The 15,726-nt window shown below is 40.3% G+C and overlaps 1 protein-coding gene across 1 annotated transcript; it reads right to left on the reverse strand.

The window, feature by feature from the left end:
- Positions 1-1,725: 1,725 nt before the first annotated feature.
- tspan6 (tetraspanin 6) lies at positions 1,726-13,064 on the reverse strand. The gene is made up of 8 exons (XM_080901776.1): positions 12,851-13,064; positions 7,662-7,850; positions 7,506-7,580; positions 7,093-7,185; positions 6,702-6,857; positions 6,505-6,588; positions 2,444-2,528; positions 1,726-2,352 (listed from the first exon to the last, which is right to left on the reverse strand). The coding sequence occupies exons 1-7, from the start codon at positions 12,935-12,937 to the stop codon at positions 2,460-2,462; spliced, it is 753 nt and encodes a 250-aa protein (XP_080757902.1). The 5' UTR covers positions 12,938-13,064; the 3' UTR covers positions 1,726-2,352; positions 2,444-2,459.
- Between the last annotated feature and the right edge of the window lie 2,662 nt (positions 13,065-15,726).

Raw genomic sequence — 15,726 nt, forward strand, 5'->3', positions numbered from 1 at the left:
CAGTCAGTGCTTTGAAAAGCATGGCACAAGTTGCCTGTGTCTAAGCTGTGAGCAATAGCCAAAGCTTATACATATTTATAGAAGGCTGCTTGTATTCATCAGCATGAATTCAATTATTTATTTACAGTCTAATGTGTTGGTGTACAGAGGCAAAGCTACAGAAATGGTCTGTGTCCTTGCGTCAAACATCATGCAAATCAAATTTGACCCCACCAGAAACTGGTTACCTCAGGGCAATAAAGCGCTATAAGGGCACTAAAATGTCACAGTTTTCTACATATGCTCATTTTTATTTTAATGAACATCAACTAAATTTTCTTAGAAGCATTTAATGTGTGATTGTATGGTTCCGTGTGTCCGAGTGTGCCTATCATTGATAACTATTCTCTGGAACTTCATGAAACACTTACTGTCTTCAAATTCACTCTCCTTGTTGAAGGAATGGGGCCCAAATACCCAAACACATTCTTTTCTCCCATAAAATATTTATGTGCTCATATCCTGTAAGTTAACATGAGTTCATGCAAGTATTAAATGATGCAATTAAGCAAGTTGTAGCAAGCGAGCACCAGAAAACATAAAACAAGCAGTGTCAAGTATCAGAGTTCAGAAACACAGTTTAAATGTACTAAGTTACATTCCACTACTGCTCATCTAACTCAGTGACGCTGTAGGATTAACAGCACTACGCACCAAGTCTAAGGAAACTTTATTTAACAAACTGCAAATGAGCAACATCTCTCAGGCCTTTGTAGAAGTTTAGAGTTCAATCAGCATAGACTGTGTTGATATTTATTTTGTCAACAACGGCATATTACCAAAGCACAGAGGTATAACTGGTGGTTATACCTCCTGCACATGCACATCATGTCAGCTACACCCAGTGACTGTTTCGTTTGCTGTGCAAACAGTTAAACCTGAAATTAAAGAGACGTAGGTTGTGCTTTTATTCTTTGGCCACAATAATAATTTTTTCCCCCAAGGCTTTTTAGAACGAAAAAAGGTTTATTTGAATGAAATATCAAACCATTGTGCAAAGACCTACCACCTTCATACACATCAGGAGAAACGACTAGCCAGAGAAAATACAACAGCTGCAGTGAAGCACGAGATTCAACAACGAGGTGATCGAGCTGACAGCGTGTAGCCTTGTTACAGCCGTTTACATCTTTTACTATGCTGAGTGGTAGAAGTGAAGAACAATGTGGTGTTCACCCTTTAACTTCACCCCTGCAAATTATAGAAGTTAGGTAATGAAGGGGAGTCTGGTTTTCCTGGCTGTCAGCCACAGCCATGGATGAAAGTTCAAGGCCGCACTGTGTTTTTAGTGTGTAGTTTAATAGTGTAACTGTGTGACAGGTCTTTACGTTACAGATGCAATTCGAGTGCATTATGGGGGGGGAAAAAAAAAAAGGGAATCTTGACAAAGTGGATGGTAAATTCTTATTTGATCATTCAGGCATTTTTAGTATTTTGTATTTTTATGTGCAGTTACTTTAATCGCACATCAAACATGCTATTTAAATCCATAAAGTTGTCTTCCACTGAAAAACAGAGATGCTTTCATATCTTGAAGTTTATTAGCATTCTTCTAAAGGCCCCAAATATCCAGGGCATGTTTGTCTGCCAAAAATCACCTGCTGCCAGAATATTTGTGTTTCTTTCTTTTTTTGTGAGCAAACAGCTGTACAGACAGTTGCTAAGAACGCACACTGTCAGAGACACTGGATTTCATCTTTTATTTTCAAGTATTTCACATGCATCCACACAAGAATAACACTAACACTGAAAACTGTGGTAAGAAGTCAGGTGTAGTTGGCACACATAATTGGTAGGGCTGGCTTTCCCACACAGCTCCTATAAATCATTTGTACTTGATTTCAGGAAGGTGACCTGTCCATTTCTAGGGCTTATAAAGGCTTCACACATAAAGATACAGACGTTTAACATTAACAGCTTATTATTGTCTACATTTCATCTGCTCAGCTACAGACTACTAGCGAAAAAATTATAACACAAGGCAACTGTGAAACAAGAAATGAAAATGTTGCTGTCAAATTAACTCAAATAAAAAAGTGACACTAATACACAACATAAACACTAAATGTAATTTCCCTAATTTACTCCCAGAATAACAAATGACCTGTGAAATGTTTTATCTTTGGTCACACCAAGTTCCGAGTATTCTCCCTTTTTGATGCTCCGCAGACATGATTCCCTTGTGCATTGGTGAGATTGAATAAAAGAAAAAGCGGTGAGTGTCTTCCATCTCTAAAATTACATGATAAGAAACACAAAGACAAAATATTAAAATCCCAACTCAGTTCGCACCAGGACCGGCTCATCAGTGACCTGCAAATAGAAGCAGAAAGACCGTTACAAATCCTCCTCAGAACAATCTGTATGACTTGCTGTTATGATAACTCCCTCATAAAAGACATACCTGTGGCAGGTGACTGTTAGACCATCTCATACTGGTTGTTGGTGATGTATCGAGACAAGCAGCAGGCCAGGAACATCCCAATGAGCTGAAACCACAGTACACAAATTTCAATCTGTGGCCCAAACTGACATCTGAAAAAAATTTTTCTATGGCTTCCTGAAACCTTAAATTACTTAAAAAACAAAACATAACCAAAAAAACAAAAACAAGCAACAATTACTTCCTTTTTTGTGTTTTCACAGATTTACTTACATCTTGTATTCATTAGCAAGACGCATGACATCTGCATTAAATTATTCTGTTCTTTTGTCCCATTTTTAGTTTTTTTTTTAAGTCAACGTTTAAATGATTCTCTTTCTTATACTTTGTTAATTCCTGGGTTTTGATATTTTTGTGTGGATGGATGCTGGATAACGTGGCAGCTGTACTGATCTGCTGAGGAGAAGAGAGCTGAATGTAAAAGCAAAGCTGTTCAGTTACCCGTCGATCTGCGTTCCTGCTCTCACTAATGTCCACGAGCTGTGGGCATCGTGGATATAAGAGACAGGAATTAGAAATGCCTCCTGGGACGCCTCCTATGTGAGGTGTTTCAAGCACTTTCAATTGGGAGGAGGCCAGGGGGCAGACCCAGGACATGTTTGACAGATACTGTCTCTCAGCTGGTTTGAGAACACTTCTGTGAGGAGCTGGAGAAGATGTCTGGGTGTCTATGCTTAGACTCCTGCCCCGACAACCAAGGTCAGTGACAAAAAAAAATTACTAGATGAATAATCAGACAATGTTACGGTAATTTAAACATGTTTTCTAACTATTCTTTCCTTATGGCTCATGTTTGAAATAAATTTAAAACATGGGTGATTATAGTGACCCATTTGATTTAGGGGCTGTTTAAACTGGGTATTTAAATGACTTTCACCATTACTGTAGCAATGTTGTTTGTTTACTCAGGTTTTGTGTTGGTTTCTGGAGACTTGGAAAGATTTTACATTTGTCTTAACTGGAAAGCACTTGGGTCAAGTCTACTTAAATAAAAGTGACTTGACTTCTCGTATGACTGGAAAACTGTGGCTATACCGCAGAACCACAAGTTGCACAGTTTTCCACTTATAACCTTCACTTACTCTAAGTCAGAGCTTTGCATGGAGCAGCCACACTAATGCTCAGACAGGCTACAAGTAACTGTAAACATTAACTACACTGTGAGTCACTCTGAAAGAACTAGGAAGATCCTTCTCCACACCTGTGCTACAATGGTGGAAAAGAAGTATACAAAAACTTCAGCATGACAAAGAACCAGTCGATAATATAGCATCTGTGAAAGATGATTATTAAGTGGAGGTATGAAAAGAATTTGGGGTAATTCCCAAATTTTATGGCTTTATAAATGCTTTAAATATCGATTCACGGGAGACTATGGTGACTGGCTTGATTTCGGGGCTTGTCTCAAGTGGCCACCTTTGGAGCGGCATGTTGCTGCTTTGTGCAAAAATGACCTACAGTGGGGCAAAAAAGTATTTAGTCAGCCACCGATTGTGCAAGTTCCCCCACTTAAAATGATGACAGAGGTCAGTAATTTGCACCAGAGGTACACTTCAACTGTGAGAGACAGAATGTGAAAAAAAAAAAATCCATGAATCCACATGGTAGGATTTGTAAAGAATTTATTTGTAAATCAGGGTGGAAAATAAGTATTTGGTCACCTCAAACAAGGAAAATCTCTGGCTCTCACAGACCTGTAACGTCTTCTGTAAGAAGCTTTTCTGTCCCCCACTCGTTACCTGTATGAATGGCACCTGTTTGAACTCATCATCTGTATAAAAGACACCTGTCCACAGCCTCAAACAGTCAGACTCCAAACTCCGCCATGGCCAAGACCAAAGAGCTTTCGAAGGACACCAGGAAAAGTATTGTAGACCTGCACCAGACTGGGAAGAGTGAATCTACAATAGGCAAGCAGCTTGGTGTGAAAAAATCAACTGTGGGAGCAATCATCAGAAAATGGAAGACATACAAGACCACTGATAATCTCCCTCGATCTGGGGCTCCACGCAAGATCTCATCCCGTGGGGTCAAAATGATCATGAGAACGGTGAGCAAAGATCCCAGAACCACACGGGGGGACCTGGTGAATGACCTGCAGAGAGCTGGGACCAAAGTAACAAAGGTCACCATCAGTAACACACTACAACGGCAGGGAATCAAATCCCGCAGTGCCAGACGTGTTCCGCTGCTGAAGCCAGTGCATGTCCAGGCCCGTCTGAAGTTTGCCAGAGAGCACATGGATGATACAGCAGAGGATTGGGAGAATGTCATGTGGTCAGATGAAACCAAAGTAGAACTTTTTGGTATAAACTCAACTCGTCGTGTTTGGAGGAAGAAGAATACTGAGTTGCATCCCAAGAACACCATACCTACTGTGAAGCATGGGGGTGGAAACATCATGCTATGGGGCTGTTTTTCTGCCAAGGGGACAGGACGACTGATCCGTGTTAAGGACAGAATGAATGGGGCCATGTATCGTGAGATTTTGAGCCAAAACCTCCTTCCATCAGTGAGAACTTTGAAGATGAAACGAGGCTGGGTCTTCCAACATGACAATGATCCAAAACACACCGCCCGGGCAACAAAGGAGTGGCTCCGTAAGAAGCATTTGAAAGTCCTGGAGTGGCCTAGCCAGTCTCCAGACCTCAACCCCATAGAAAATCTGTGGCGGGAGTTGAAAGTCCGTGTTGCTCGGCGACAGCCCCAAAACATCACTGCTCTCGAAGATCTGCATGGAGGAATGGGCCAAAATACCAGCTACTGTGTGTGCAAACCTGGTAAAGACCTATAGTAAACGTTTGACCTCTGTTATTGCCAACAAAGGTTATGTTACAAAGTATTGAGTTGTATTTTTGTTATTGACCAAATACTTATTTTCCACCCTGATTTACGAATAAATTCTTTACAAATCCTACCATGTGGATTCATGGATTTTTTTTTTTTCACATTCTGTCTCTCACAGTTGAAGTGTACCTCTGGTGCAAATTACTGACCTCTGTCATCATTTTAGGTGGGGGAACTTGCACAATCGGTGGCTGACTAAATACTTTTTTGCCCCACTGTACAAGTGATTTTAGCAATGCACACTGGGCAACGTGGCTCAATAAACTTGAGTCTGATATCAGAATGTAGACTGTATGAGGGGAATAACTGCTGAATCAGAGCCAAGATGCACAGCCGCTGTGGCTCTGCTCTAGGTCTCCATGCTACGTCCCCCTTGGTGCAGTCTTGAGAACAGCTGGAGAACACATCACACAAACAAGCTTATGTTGCCACATTTCAACTAGATTTTCTCTCACTGTTGGAAATCATTTCCTGCTGTGTTCCTGTTTGTTGGTTAGTAGAGGTGGGTCACAGCAAAAAAAAAAAAAAAAAAAATTCAAGACAAACCCTCCAGCTGATCTGCCCGTCCTTTTATTTTCATCCTAACGTGGTGAAAACTGAGCTTTTTCATTAATAGAACAGAGAGTAGAAACATCCTGTCTCAAAGTGACGATGAAAAACCTTTTCTTATACTTATTACTTGCTGCGATTCCTTAGGCTTAAAACATTCCTTTTTGTTAAAGCAGGATCAGGTGAGCCTGAAACATTCCCATAGTCACATTAATACAGTGAGGATTTTTCTCCACTCCTCTTTTCAATCCTGACGTGTTTACATGCCAATACTGCACGTCACAAACTTTTGTCTACTCTCCCACAGTTTGTGTTCTGTCCTCGCGCCTCTGTGGTTGCGCTGGGCGTTCTTTCTTCCCACAGTCACCAAGTCCTTGCTCATAGGATAATTTGGTTGTTGGGCTCTCTCTCTAACATTTTAGGGTCTTCACGTTATAATATAAAGTGGCTTGGGGTGACCGCTGTGAATTGGCACTACATAAATCACATTTAACTGAATTAACATAGGTTGGTTATTACTTCAAGAAAAACAATACTAATTGGTTCCTACATCCGGCTTCAATTGTTCAGCTTTTCTTTGGTTTGTAGCCACAAACGGTTTCCATATAACAGAATATTAGACATACCTGAAAGAAGGCAATTCCAAAAGAAATCCCAGCAATTATTCCCAGGTTGTTCTCCATTGTGGTGCTTACCAGCACAAAGCAGCCCTTCACAACAGGAAAAAAAAAACCCCTCAGAATTAAACAAAGTTATATTGAACCAAAACCTTTTACAAATACAGCTGACCATCTTTGAGATGAACTGCTTGTTCCAAACTCACCGTTGTGTACACCACATTCTCAGCCTTGGCAAGATCCTTCAGTGTTTCTGGTGAGCAGTTATCGCTGTCTTTACAGCAGCTGACCGGGATGCCTTTCTCTTGAAAGTACTTTGTATTGTTCCAGTCTGTGTAATTATACACCCCGCAGCAGTGCAACTAAAAGCAAAGAGTCACAACAAAAAAAAGAAAAGAAAACAAAGCTATGTTGTGGATTCACCCTTTGAGAAGACAGTGATGAGAGCAACATGGTTCAAGGAGAGTGCTCCTGTGCGTTCAGTGTTGAGTTGACCTTTAAAATGTTCATATAAACAAGAGCCCTCTGGTGTGTACAGAGAAACATAAAGTCAGATAAATGCAACGCCACTAGGGTGATGGAAAATCTCCCACTTACATTCCTCTGGATGGTGTCCACTGGATTCTTGCTCTCCGTGCCGTTGTACTTTATCACTGCGTTTTTATAGCCGTTGTCCAGTGTGGCTTTGATCTGATGAGTTCAAAATAAAGGCGTCACATACATAACAGAGGGGTTGACTTTGAGTTGTGCTAGCTGAAACCTGACAGAGATAACGGGTATCACAATAGTGGTATTCATCTTTTCGCTGCAGACGCTGCACACGCTCATGTGATTGCACGACTTCACCGTTTGTGATGTTGAACTTGTTTTAACCTGTTTCAAGAAACTTTCACCCATGAAAATAAATGACAAACATTCCCTCAGTGTCATGTTACAGTTTCATTTTGATTCAAGCGTACCAACTGTAAGTTTAACCCACCTCATGTCAAAAAATATTTCCATTTCCTCACCTCATGCCTGAAGATGAAGCCTGAAACTCCAGCCACGAGCTCAGCCAGGAAGACCAAGGTCAAAAACATGGCATACTGAGAAACACAAAAGACAAAAAACAGTCATGCAAGGTTATTTCTGAGACTGGGAATGTTTCCTACTGCTCTTTCACCGACCAGTTTGAGCATCCATGGGCTGCCACGGCATGTGGCGAAGCAGCCGAACAGTCCGAAGATAACGATGATGGCTCCGGTCCCGATGAGGACATATGGCGCGTTGGTGCTCTCCTCAGCAGCCAGGGAGAAATAGGTCTCCAAGCTTACCTTCCCCCACACGCCAACGGCCAGCAGGATCACGCCTGTGACCTGGAGACAACAGAAGAGCGAGTCAGCTCAAGAATCAAAGATCAACAGAGAAACGCAAGGAAGGCTTTTAGGACCTGTGACTGATACGGGTCAAGCCCAACCAGTTACTTAAGAGTGTGGTTAGCATTCAGGAACACAATCATTTCATTTCAATTTATTATGTAGCTCTAGGGAAAATCATAAACAATGAGCAGCTTAATTAAAGAAAGAGAAAGCTAATTAATTTATCTGTGGATCACCGGGGGGGAAATATCTACTGACTTCAGCTTCCAAAATATAAAGATCTCTTTTTTGTCACATATGATAATAAAACCATTTTTTGGTAATTATAGACACTTAAAAACATTTTAAATCTATTATTCTGCATGTGTATGTACTCTGACAGACTGGTGATCTACCTTGAATCTCACTTTTACTTGAGAACCGTGTCGGTCTGCATCCAGAGAAAACACAATTTCCCTTAGCGACTTCCTTTATTAAATCTGCACTGATCTCAGGGGAGCAAATGTAGATGAGGCAGGGGGTAGATTGTATCTGAGGCAAACAGGATACAGCCTTTCCGTTCACAATACACGCTTAATATGCTGTGGATTATTCATCTACCCGCCTCGCGTGTTTTAGTAAGAACACGCCTGGGATTCGAGCCTCAGTCTGTGATTTAATCTCAATCTCAGCAGCTTTTCCTTTAACGCTCCCCCACACAAGTCATTAGCCTGAGGGGAGGCATCGGCTCAGCCAGGCAGCAGCAATAAATTGTCAGATAAAAGCACAGCCCTGAACTCTGTGTTAGCAGAAGCAGGAGCCTCACAGGGCTGTTTGCTCAGAGCAAAGACTAACACTGAGAACAACTGTAAGCATCTGTTTTCCTCCACAGACAAGCTTGTGTTTGTTTGTTTCGTTTTGTGAAGAAACGTGATTTAAGCGTAAATGGGTCCGGCAACAAGAAATTACTGTTGCGTTTATTTTTGGTTATTAAACTGTGAAAATAATAAAACATGTTATTTCCCAACTGCAGAAATTTAAACCACAAGCTCTAATTTGAAGGTATATTCAGTTTTTTTACTCCTGTAAATAACAAAGGGAAGCAGGGTTTCACTGATATATTACCTGAAGATGATAACAGGTGATAATTGCTCTGCTTTTTAAAAATGTGCAAATTAGATCAGGGTTTTTCCTACTTCAAAATAAGCCTGTGTATAGTTAAAGCAACAACATTAAGTAGTTGCATTTACTTGTTCCTGATAAACACGTTTTAACCTGAGTCAGGAAATCAAAGTAAAACCACTTTTGATCAACGTCATCACCCCCCCTGCTGATAAACAGTGCATTTTGCTGTAACTTCTGGCAATCTGATTAGTAAAAAAAATATTTTATGCATAAGTTTATGAAACCCCTATTTAAATTAGAGCTGGGTGATATGAGATTTTTTCATATCACGATATGTTTTTTTCCATTTCAGGCGATAACGATATCTATCACGATATAAGCCAAATAACTATATTTGTAAGATTTAAATGTGCCGTTGCTCACAAGTAAAATGTGAAATTATCAGCAGCTTGTTTTTAAATATTTATTTCCCATAATAAGTTCAACAGGGTAGATGTACTTAAGGAACATGAGACTTTTTCAGATAAATAAAGGCAAATATTGCAAACTACACAAAAGGCAGCCGCTAAAGCGTTTAAGTTTCAAAATAGAACAAATGAAACAGACTAAATTGTCAATTCCACTTAGAAACAAAATATTAATTCTAAAAATAAATCTTAGTTTGTTTTACAGAAGAACAGACAAAACTGACTAACTTTTGTCAATATCAAATAAACTGAGAACTAAAAGGAAATTCTCAATCTCTCCTTGTTGTATAGCTGAGCTTTTCAAACAGTTTTAACAGTTACTTTAGTCTGACAAAAGCCGAATGACGAATTAGCGCTTCCAGTCAGAGACTGAGGCTACGTCCACACGTACACGGGTATTTTTGAAAACGGAGATTTTCCGTTTTCGTTTTAAAAAATAATCTCGTCCACACATAAAGGCAGAAATGAAGGAAAACGCTGCTATGAACATGCCAAAGCAGCAGGTGGCGCTAGATTCCTAACCGTGCAGAAATGTTGGCCAATCAGAAGTCTAGAAGCCTCGGTGGGAAAAAGTAAACAAAGCTGGGGCATAGAAGCAGAACCGAGTCGTATGTGTGGACGGACAGTAACTGTGTGTATATGTAAGCATTTAAACACTGCAGAGAGTAGAATTAACAGTAACAGTATTGTAGAAATTCATTTCACCGAAACAATAACGTGGCGCACAGTGTGACGCATGCACCAGTTTATTGTATTTCCAGACTTGCTTTCGGCACAATTTACAGTGCACGCTACTCTGTTTTTTGTCAGACTTGAAATAGCCGAAATACCTTCACACTACGGAACTTCTATGGCTCTTCCGTTCGACAATCTCTCCGGCATTGGAACCATCATCTGTTTTCTCTTCGGTCACGCTCGGTTGATTTTTCTAGTCGGCACACTCATTTCCTCCATTACCCGCTGGCTGCTTCCCAAACAAACACACGTGCGGCTTGGCACTTGTGCTGTACGTAACAAGTCACGCGACGTGACGCTGCGGCTGTGATTGGTTCGGCTCTGCGCTACTGAATTTGGATCGGCTGACCTTTTTTTTTTTTTTTAAGACGACAAGAGCGGCGAGGTCTATCGCGATAGCTTAATTTCTCTATCGAGTAAAAGTTATATCGCGATACATATCGTTATCGTTCTATCGCCCAGCTCTAATTTAAATGTTCTTAATTATGATCAGATTACATTGTCATTTGGAGTTGCCAACATGTTTCTAATGCAGGAAAGACACTGAAGATCAATTTGATCTGTTTTGGCTGATTAACTCTTCAGACAGTGTGTTAACTGAAAGTTGGGTCATTATATTAAAATGAGGCATTGTAAACAGAATAGTTGATCCTCTGTAGGCCACTATATCAGACTTTTGTGCCCTTTTATTTATTTATTTTTTTAAATTGGCCCACAAAAGTCAGTTAATTTATATACCACTAGTCAAAAACAAACAAACAAAAAAAACAAACAAGTAAGCTTTGAGCCCCTGTAGGCTCATCCCTGCTGTTATTGTTGCTGGAGACACGCTGACTGCTGTGAGCCTACAGCAAAGTTTAACCAAATATCTGAGAGTCTAAGGTTGCAGTTTGCACACGCACATCTTTAATTAAACACTTACTAATTCAGCTTCGCTGTCACGGTGTAAAACAAACCGGCTTGGATTGGAGAAGCTAAAAACATCACCATCTTTAAAAGTTTGCTTCAAAGGGGAAGTGGCTGGTGGAAACACAGTCACTGGTACAAAAAGAGGAAGTGGCAACAAGTTGCCCAATGCACTTTTTCACTAGCCCCACCAAAAAAAAAAAAAAGAAAAAAAAAAAAAAAAGGGGGGCCCAAAATAAACTAGCCAAAAATAAATTCATTAATAAAAATGAAAAACTGCATTTTTCTTCTAAACATTTGTACTTCCCTAAGGAAAACCATCCAACCACAGCTGCAAATTAGCACTAGATCAAATGAAATAATCTATGTACAAAATTAAATGATTAACTGTGGAGCTTTAAACAGTTTTGTTTAGAGTAAACAAGAAATCTGAAGAGTTATTCTGCACTCCAATCTGGGTTTTATTCCATAAATCATCTCATGTAGTATTCTTGTTGCACGTGTATATAAAAACCCAGCTTCAATGAAATGTCATCTTATCATGATATGAAACTGAGCTGCAATCATCAAATTATCTCTGACATTTTCAGACAAAACCATTAATCATCTACTCATAAAAAAAATAACAGTTTCAGCAAACTGTGTGGAAGAAAAATTACTAGTTGAAGCCGTACATCAAATCCTCTAATCTGAGAAGTATGCAGAGGTTTTGAACAACAGCTGTGCATTAAAAAGAAAAGGGGAACAAAAAACTGAGAACTAGATGAGATGAAATGCTAGGATGAGATGATCACTATATGGCAGCACAGGTTAACAGCAACACAAACTGAGAGTTTTTATTCCCCAGAGTTACTGCAAGACTCTTTTATCAGACATTAATAGCAGTGTACTGATTTATCTGCCAAGGGGTGTAACAAAGGTAACTGATCACAGAGTGATGACGGTCAATCTGCTGTGTAACACCAATTTTACACTGGCTAAAGGCCAAAGGACACTGTGATGAGAGTGTGGCAACAAAAACAAAGTAAACCAACAACATACATCTAATGGCATCGACTACTGCCCAAAATGTTTGCTAGTTCTACTGATGGACTGGTAAATGAGCAAAATAACCACTATAGCCGATTATACAGGCGACCAGGTGCCTTGTCCCACACTTTGTCTGGCTCTAGTTTACACAAGTCACGATATGTTATCTCACAAGAAAAAATGGTCTCAAAGCAGATATATGAATGCATCCCGAATGTTTAGCAGTAATGTGGCACAAGGTCAACAATTTTAACAGTTTAACGGAGAAACGGGAGGAATGCAGTCAAATTAAAAGCCTTCCACAAGTCACCTGGGATCGGGTCACAATATTAATTTCCTCGTAGTTAATTAAACATTAAGTTTAATTAAGTTTCAGTCAGACATAAGATGTAATGTATTTACTTTATTAAATATCCGTTAAAAAAACAAAAACAAACAAAATAAAATGTGACACTGAGGTTTGAGAAGTGCATTAGTGACTTTATTAGTGTACTTTAACGGCTAACGGCAACTTCCAGGGGTAATAAAGGCGAACACTGGGTGGATTTTTTTCCACAAGTGGTTATTACCGTCGACATAAAACTATCTCTACTCTGACTCGTGGACATTTTTTTCAGAAAATTTAACTTGTGCAGTGATTTCAAGAAACCGTGTCGTGAGCCTCGTTGGCAAAGCCGCTGCTCGGAGCCCATTGTTGCTCCTTCGTTAGCCTGTAGCCCCCTACTCCCCTTCCCTTTTGCAAGTCCGGCGACTCACCCAGAAAATCAGGCTGTAGGATATGAGGAAAGTCTTCAGGCAGGTAATCACTGGCTTCGTCTGAAGCCGGCGAGACGGTGGCGACATGTTGGAGTTTAGTTTTTTAACTGAAAAAAAGAGGAAAAAACTTCACTTCCCAGCGTCCAGAAACGAAGAGAGAAGAAGGGAAAAAAGTTCTGGATCTGAGGAGAGAGGGGGAAGTGTCGTCACTTACCCAGACTCACTTTCCTGGAGGATAAACAGCTCAGCTGGACAGACTAGCGTCAAGTCCGCAACAGCGACAGCGGTAAAACACCACACGCGCAAACAGCTATCAAAATAAAAGCCCAGCTGCGACGGTTTTTTTTTTTTGTTTTTTTTTTTTAAGGGAAACGGTGTCCAACATGCGGTCCGGGGGCAGAATTGGGCCGCCACAGGGTCCCACTCGGACTGTTTGATGTGAAGTCATTTACTGCTTCAGTTTTTCAATATAATTAATTTCTTCTTGTTTTCTGCTGATGTTAGCCTTCCTGCACAGGAGTGATACTGTATGGCAAGCATTTCTAGACCAATACCAGCTGATGGAACCATAAGGAGGTGCAAGCGGTGGGAAATGTTCACAGCTTTTAGTGTTACCAGCTGTTCCTGCGCATGGAGGAGAGGCTGGGTGCTTCCTTTACTTAGTGAGGGACTGGGAGTTAGTGAATGGATGTTTACCTGTGAGTGATTCTGCCTGTGCAGCAGTAGTTTTCATTTTCCTTGCCAGGATAGACCATTTTTTAGGATTTGTTTCTGTGTTTAGACCCCACACATAGGGGTGGAGGAGTCCTGTCAACAGACCTGTCACCAAGTTATTCTAATGATTGTATGTTTAATCTCTTAATCATTTGTTATCTCATAAGGCCATTTGTTTTTTGTAAAACAGGCTGCAGCATGAGCCCAGAAGCTCATAAATTTAGCAATTCCTGGCTAATTACATCCCATCCCCATAAGGAATGGTTCTGACTTCCAAGAATTGCAGTTGTCCCAGTTTGCTGTGGTATTCATGATTGTGGCTTTTTGGCTGTGCAGGGTTTATAGTGTGATTTTGATCAACTGAGTTATCCACTTGCTGTGTAGCGTTTGGGTCTGAGGCAAATTTGCAAAGTGTCACGGTCCTGGGTCATTTTGACCCAGCATTTTCAGTTCTTATATTCCTTTGTATTATGGTTTGTATTCTGATCCTTTTGTCATGCTTTGTTTATTAGTATTATTCTATGTTTCAGTTATTCTTTGTGAGGGATTAGTTCTTAGGTTGTGTCTCTCGTTTAGTATAAGTTCAGTTCAGTGTCTGTTTCCTGTTTCCCGTTTTATTGTGAAAGGTTGTGCCTCATCTCAGTGTGTCTAGCTCCCCGTGTCTCGTTAGCCCAAACCCTCCCAGCTGTGTCTCCCTCCTGTTTTCCATTCCCCGATTACTCCCCTGTGTATATAAGCCCTGTGTTTTCCTGCGTTCCCTGTCGCCTCGTACCCTCAGCTAGCTGTGTGTTCTGCTTCTGTGTTTAAGCACCTGCGCCAGTTTAGTATTTCTTTTCCAGTGTTTCCGTCCTGTGTTCAGACTTTTGTTGGTCTTTTGGTGAGTTTAGTTAATACGAGGTTTTTCCCAGCAATAAAGCTGCGCTTAAGTTTAACTTCCGTGTCTGAGTCCTGCATTTTGAGTCCACCACTCCTGCTTGCCTGCCTGCCACACAGCCAATCTTGACACAAAGTGTGGATCACTCATTGAAGGCTGGACCAGAGATTTAATAAGGACTTTTTTTTTTTTAATAAACTTAATTCTAAATGTCTTTTTTTGTCTTTAAAGAATCTGTTGAGTGCTTTTCAGCCTCTAAGAACTTGACCAGACCAGGTGTTCAGATTTTACAGAGATGGTGCTGCTTTACATTTTTCACTGATAAATAAGAAATCCAAGTTTTACTATAATACTAGCATATAGATTTTTCTCCTGTTCTGACTGTTCCACAAGTTTACAGACAAGCATGTTTTTTGTTAATTTGTTTGTTTTTCAACTATTTTCCCCGACCCTTGCAGTGCTCAACCTTTTCAACAAAGCTCACATTTATCTTATTTCAAACACCACCGGAAGTTGATTATTTTGTCTTTGGTATATTATGAGTTAAGGTTTGAGATCAGCTACAATTTTACAGTTCAGTAGTCACAGCTTTCTTCTGAGGCCTATAAACTGGATTGGTTTTCTAGGTATGTTCACATGAGTATGACCTTGTTGTAGAAGGACAATGGCTCATTGTTTTTGTCCTGGAATAACTAAGGCATTATTGAAACAAATATACACTTTACTAGAAGCTCAGTATGAAACAATAAATCATTTATTTTGAATCAATAATTTAAAAATTAATCTGAAAATTGTATATCAATCTATGACATCACCAGCCCCCTGAAGACATGGTCCTGCAGTTTGCAAACAGCAGCCAGTATTTTACTGCACATTTAATGTTAAGGGCTTAAAAAGGTGCAGACAGGCTGGTGCAGACTGGAAGAGATTTGCTGGCTTGCAGAACAGAGTGCTATTCAATTATTAATTAATAAGCTATTACACACTATAACACCACTGCTTGCTTCACATTTGTCAGGGCTGCGCTGTGTCCACGTGCTTTTATTTTGACAGTAGCACCGCTACTTCCTGTCTCCTGCAGTCGGTCTTTACAGTCCTTATAATTAGCTTCCTTCTGCTGATGTGGATGTGACACACGCGTCACAGCAGTCAGAGCAGCCTTGTAAATATGCGCTTAGTTGAAGATAAACACAAAGACTGATGCTTTTTTTCGTTCTCCAAATTGAATTTCTACTTGCATCGTGCTCTCCTCGTGCGATTTTCTAAACAAATTACATGTGATGATCCT

Source organism: Rhamphochromis sp. 'chilingali' (genome assembly GCF_963969265.1).
Source record: "Rhamphochromis sp. 'chilingali' genome assembly, chromosome: 13".
In the NCBI taxonomy this organism is placed as follows: Eukaryota; Metazoa; Chordata; class Actinopteri; order Cichliformes; family Cichlidae; genus Rhamphochromis; species Rhamphochromis sp. 'chilingali'.

Coding starts and splice junctions, on each gene's coding strand:
- tspan6 (XM_080901776.1), bottom strand. CDS start 12,937: ATGTCGCCACCGTCTCGCCGGCTTCAGACGAAGCCAGTGATTACCTGC. Junction 6,858..7,092: donor TGGACACCATCCAGAGGAAT/GTAAGTGGGAGA, acceptor CTTTGCTTTTAG/TTGCACTGCTGCGGGGTGTA. Junction 6,589..6,701: donor AGAATGTGGTGTACACAACG/GTGAGTTTGGAA, acceptor CCTGTTGTGAAG/GGCTGCTTTGTGCTGGTAAG.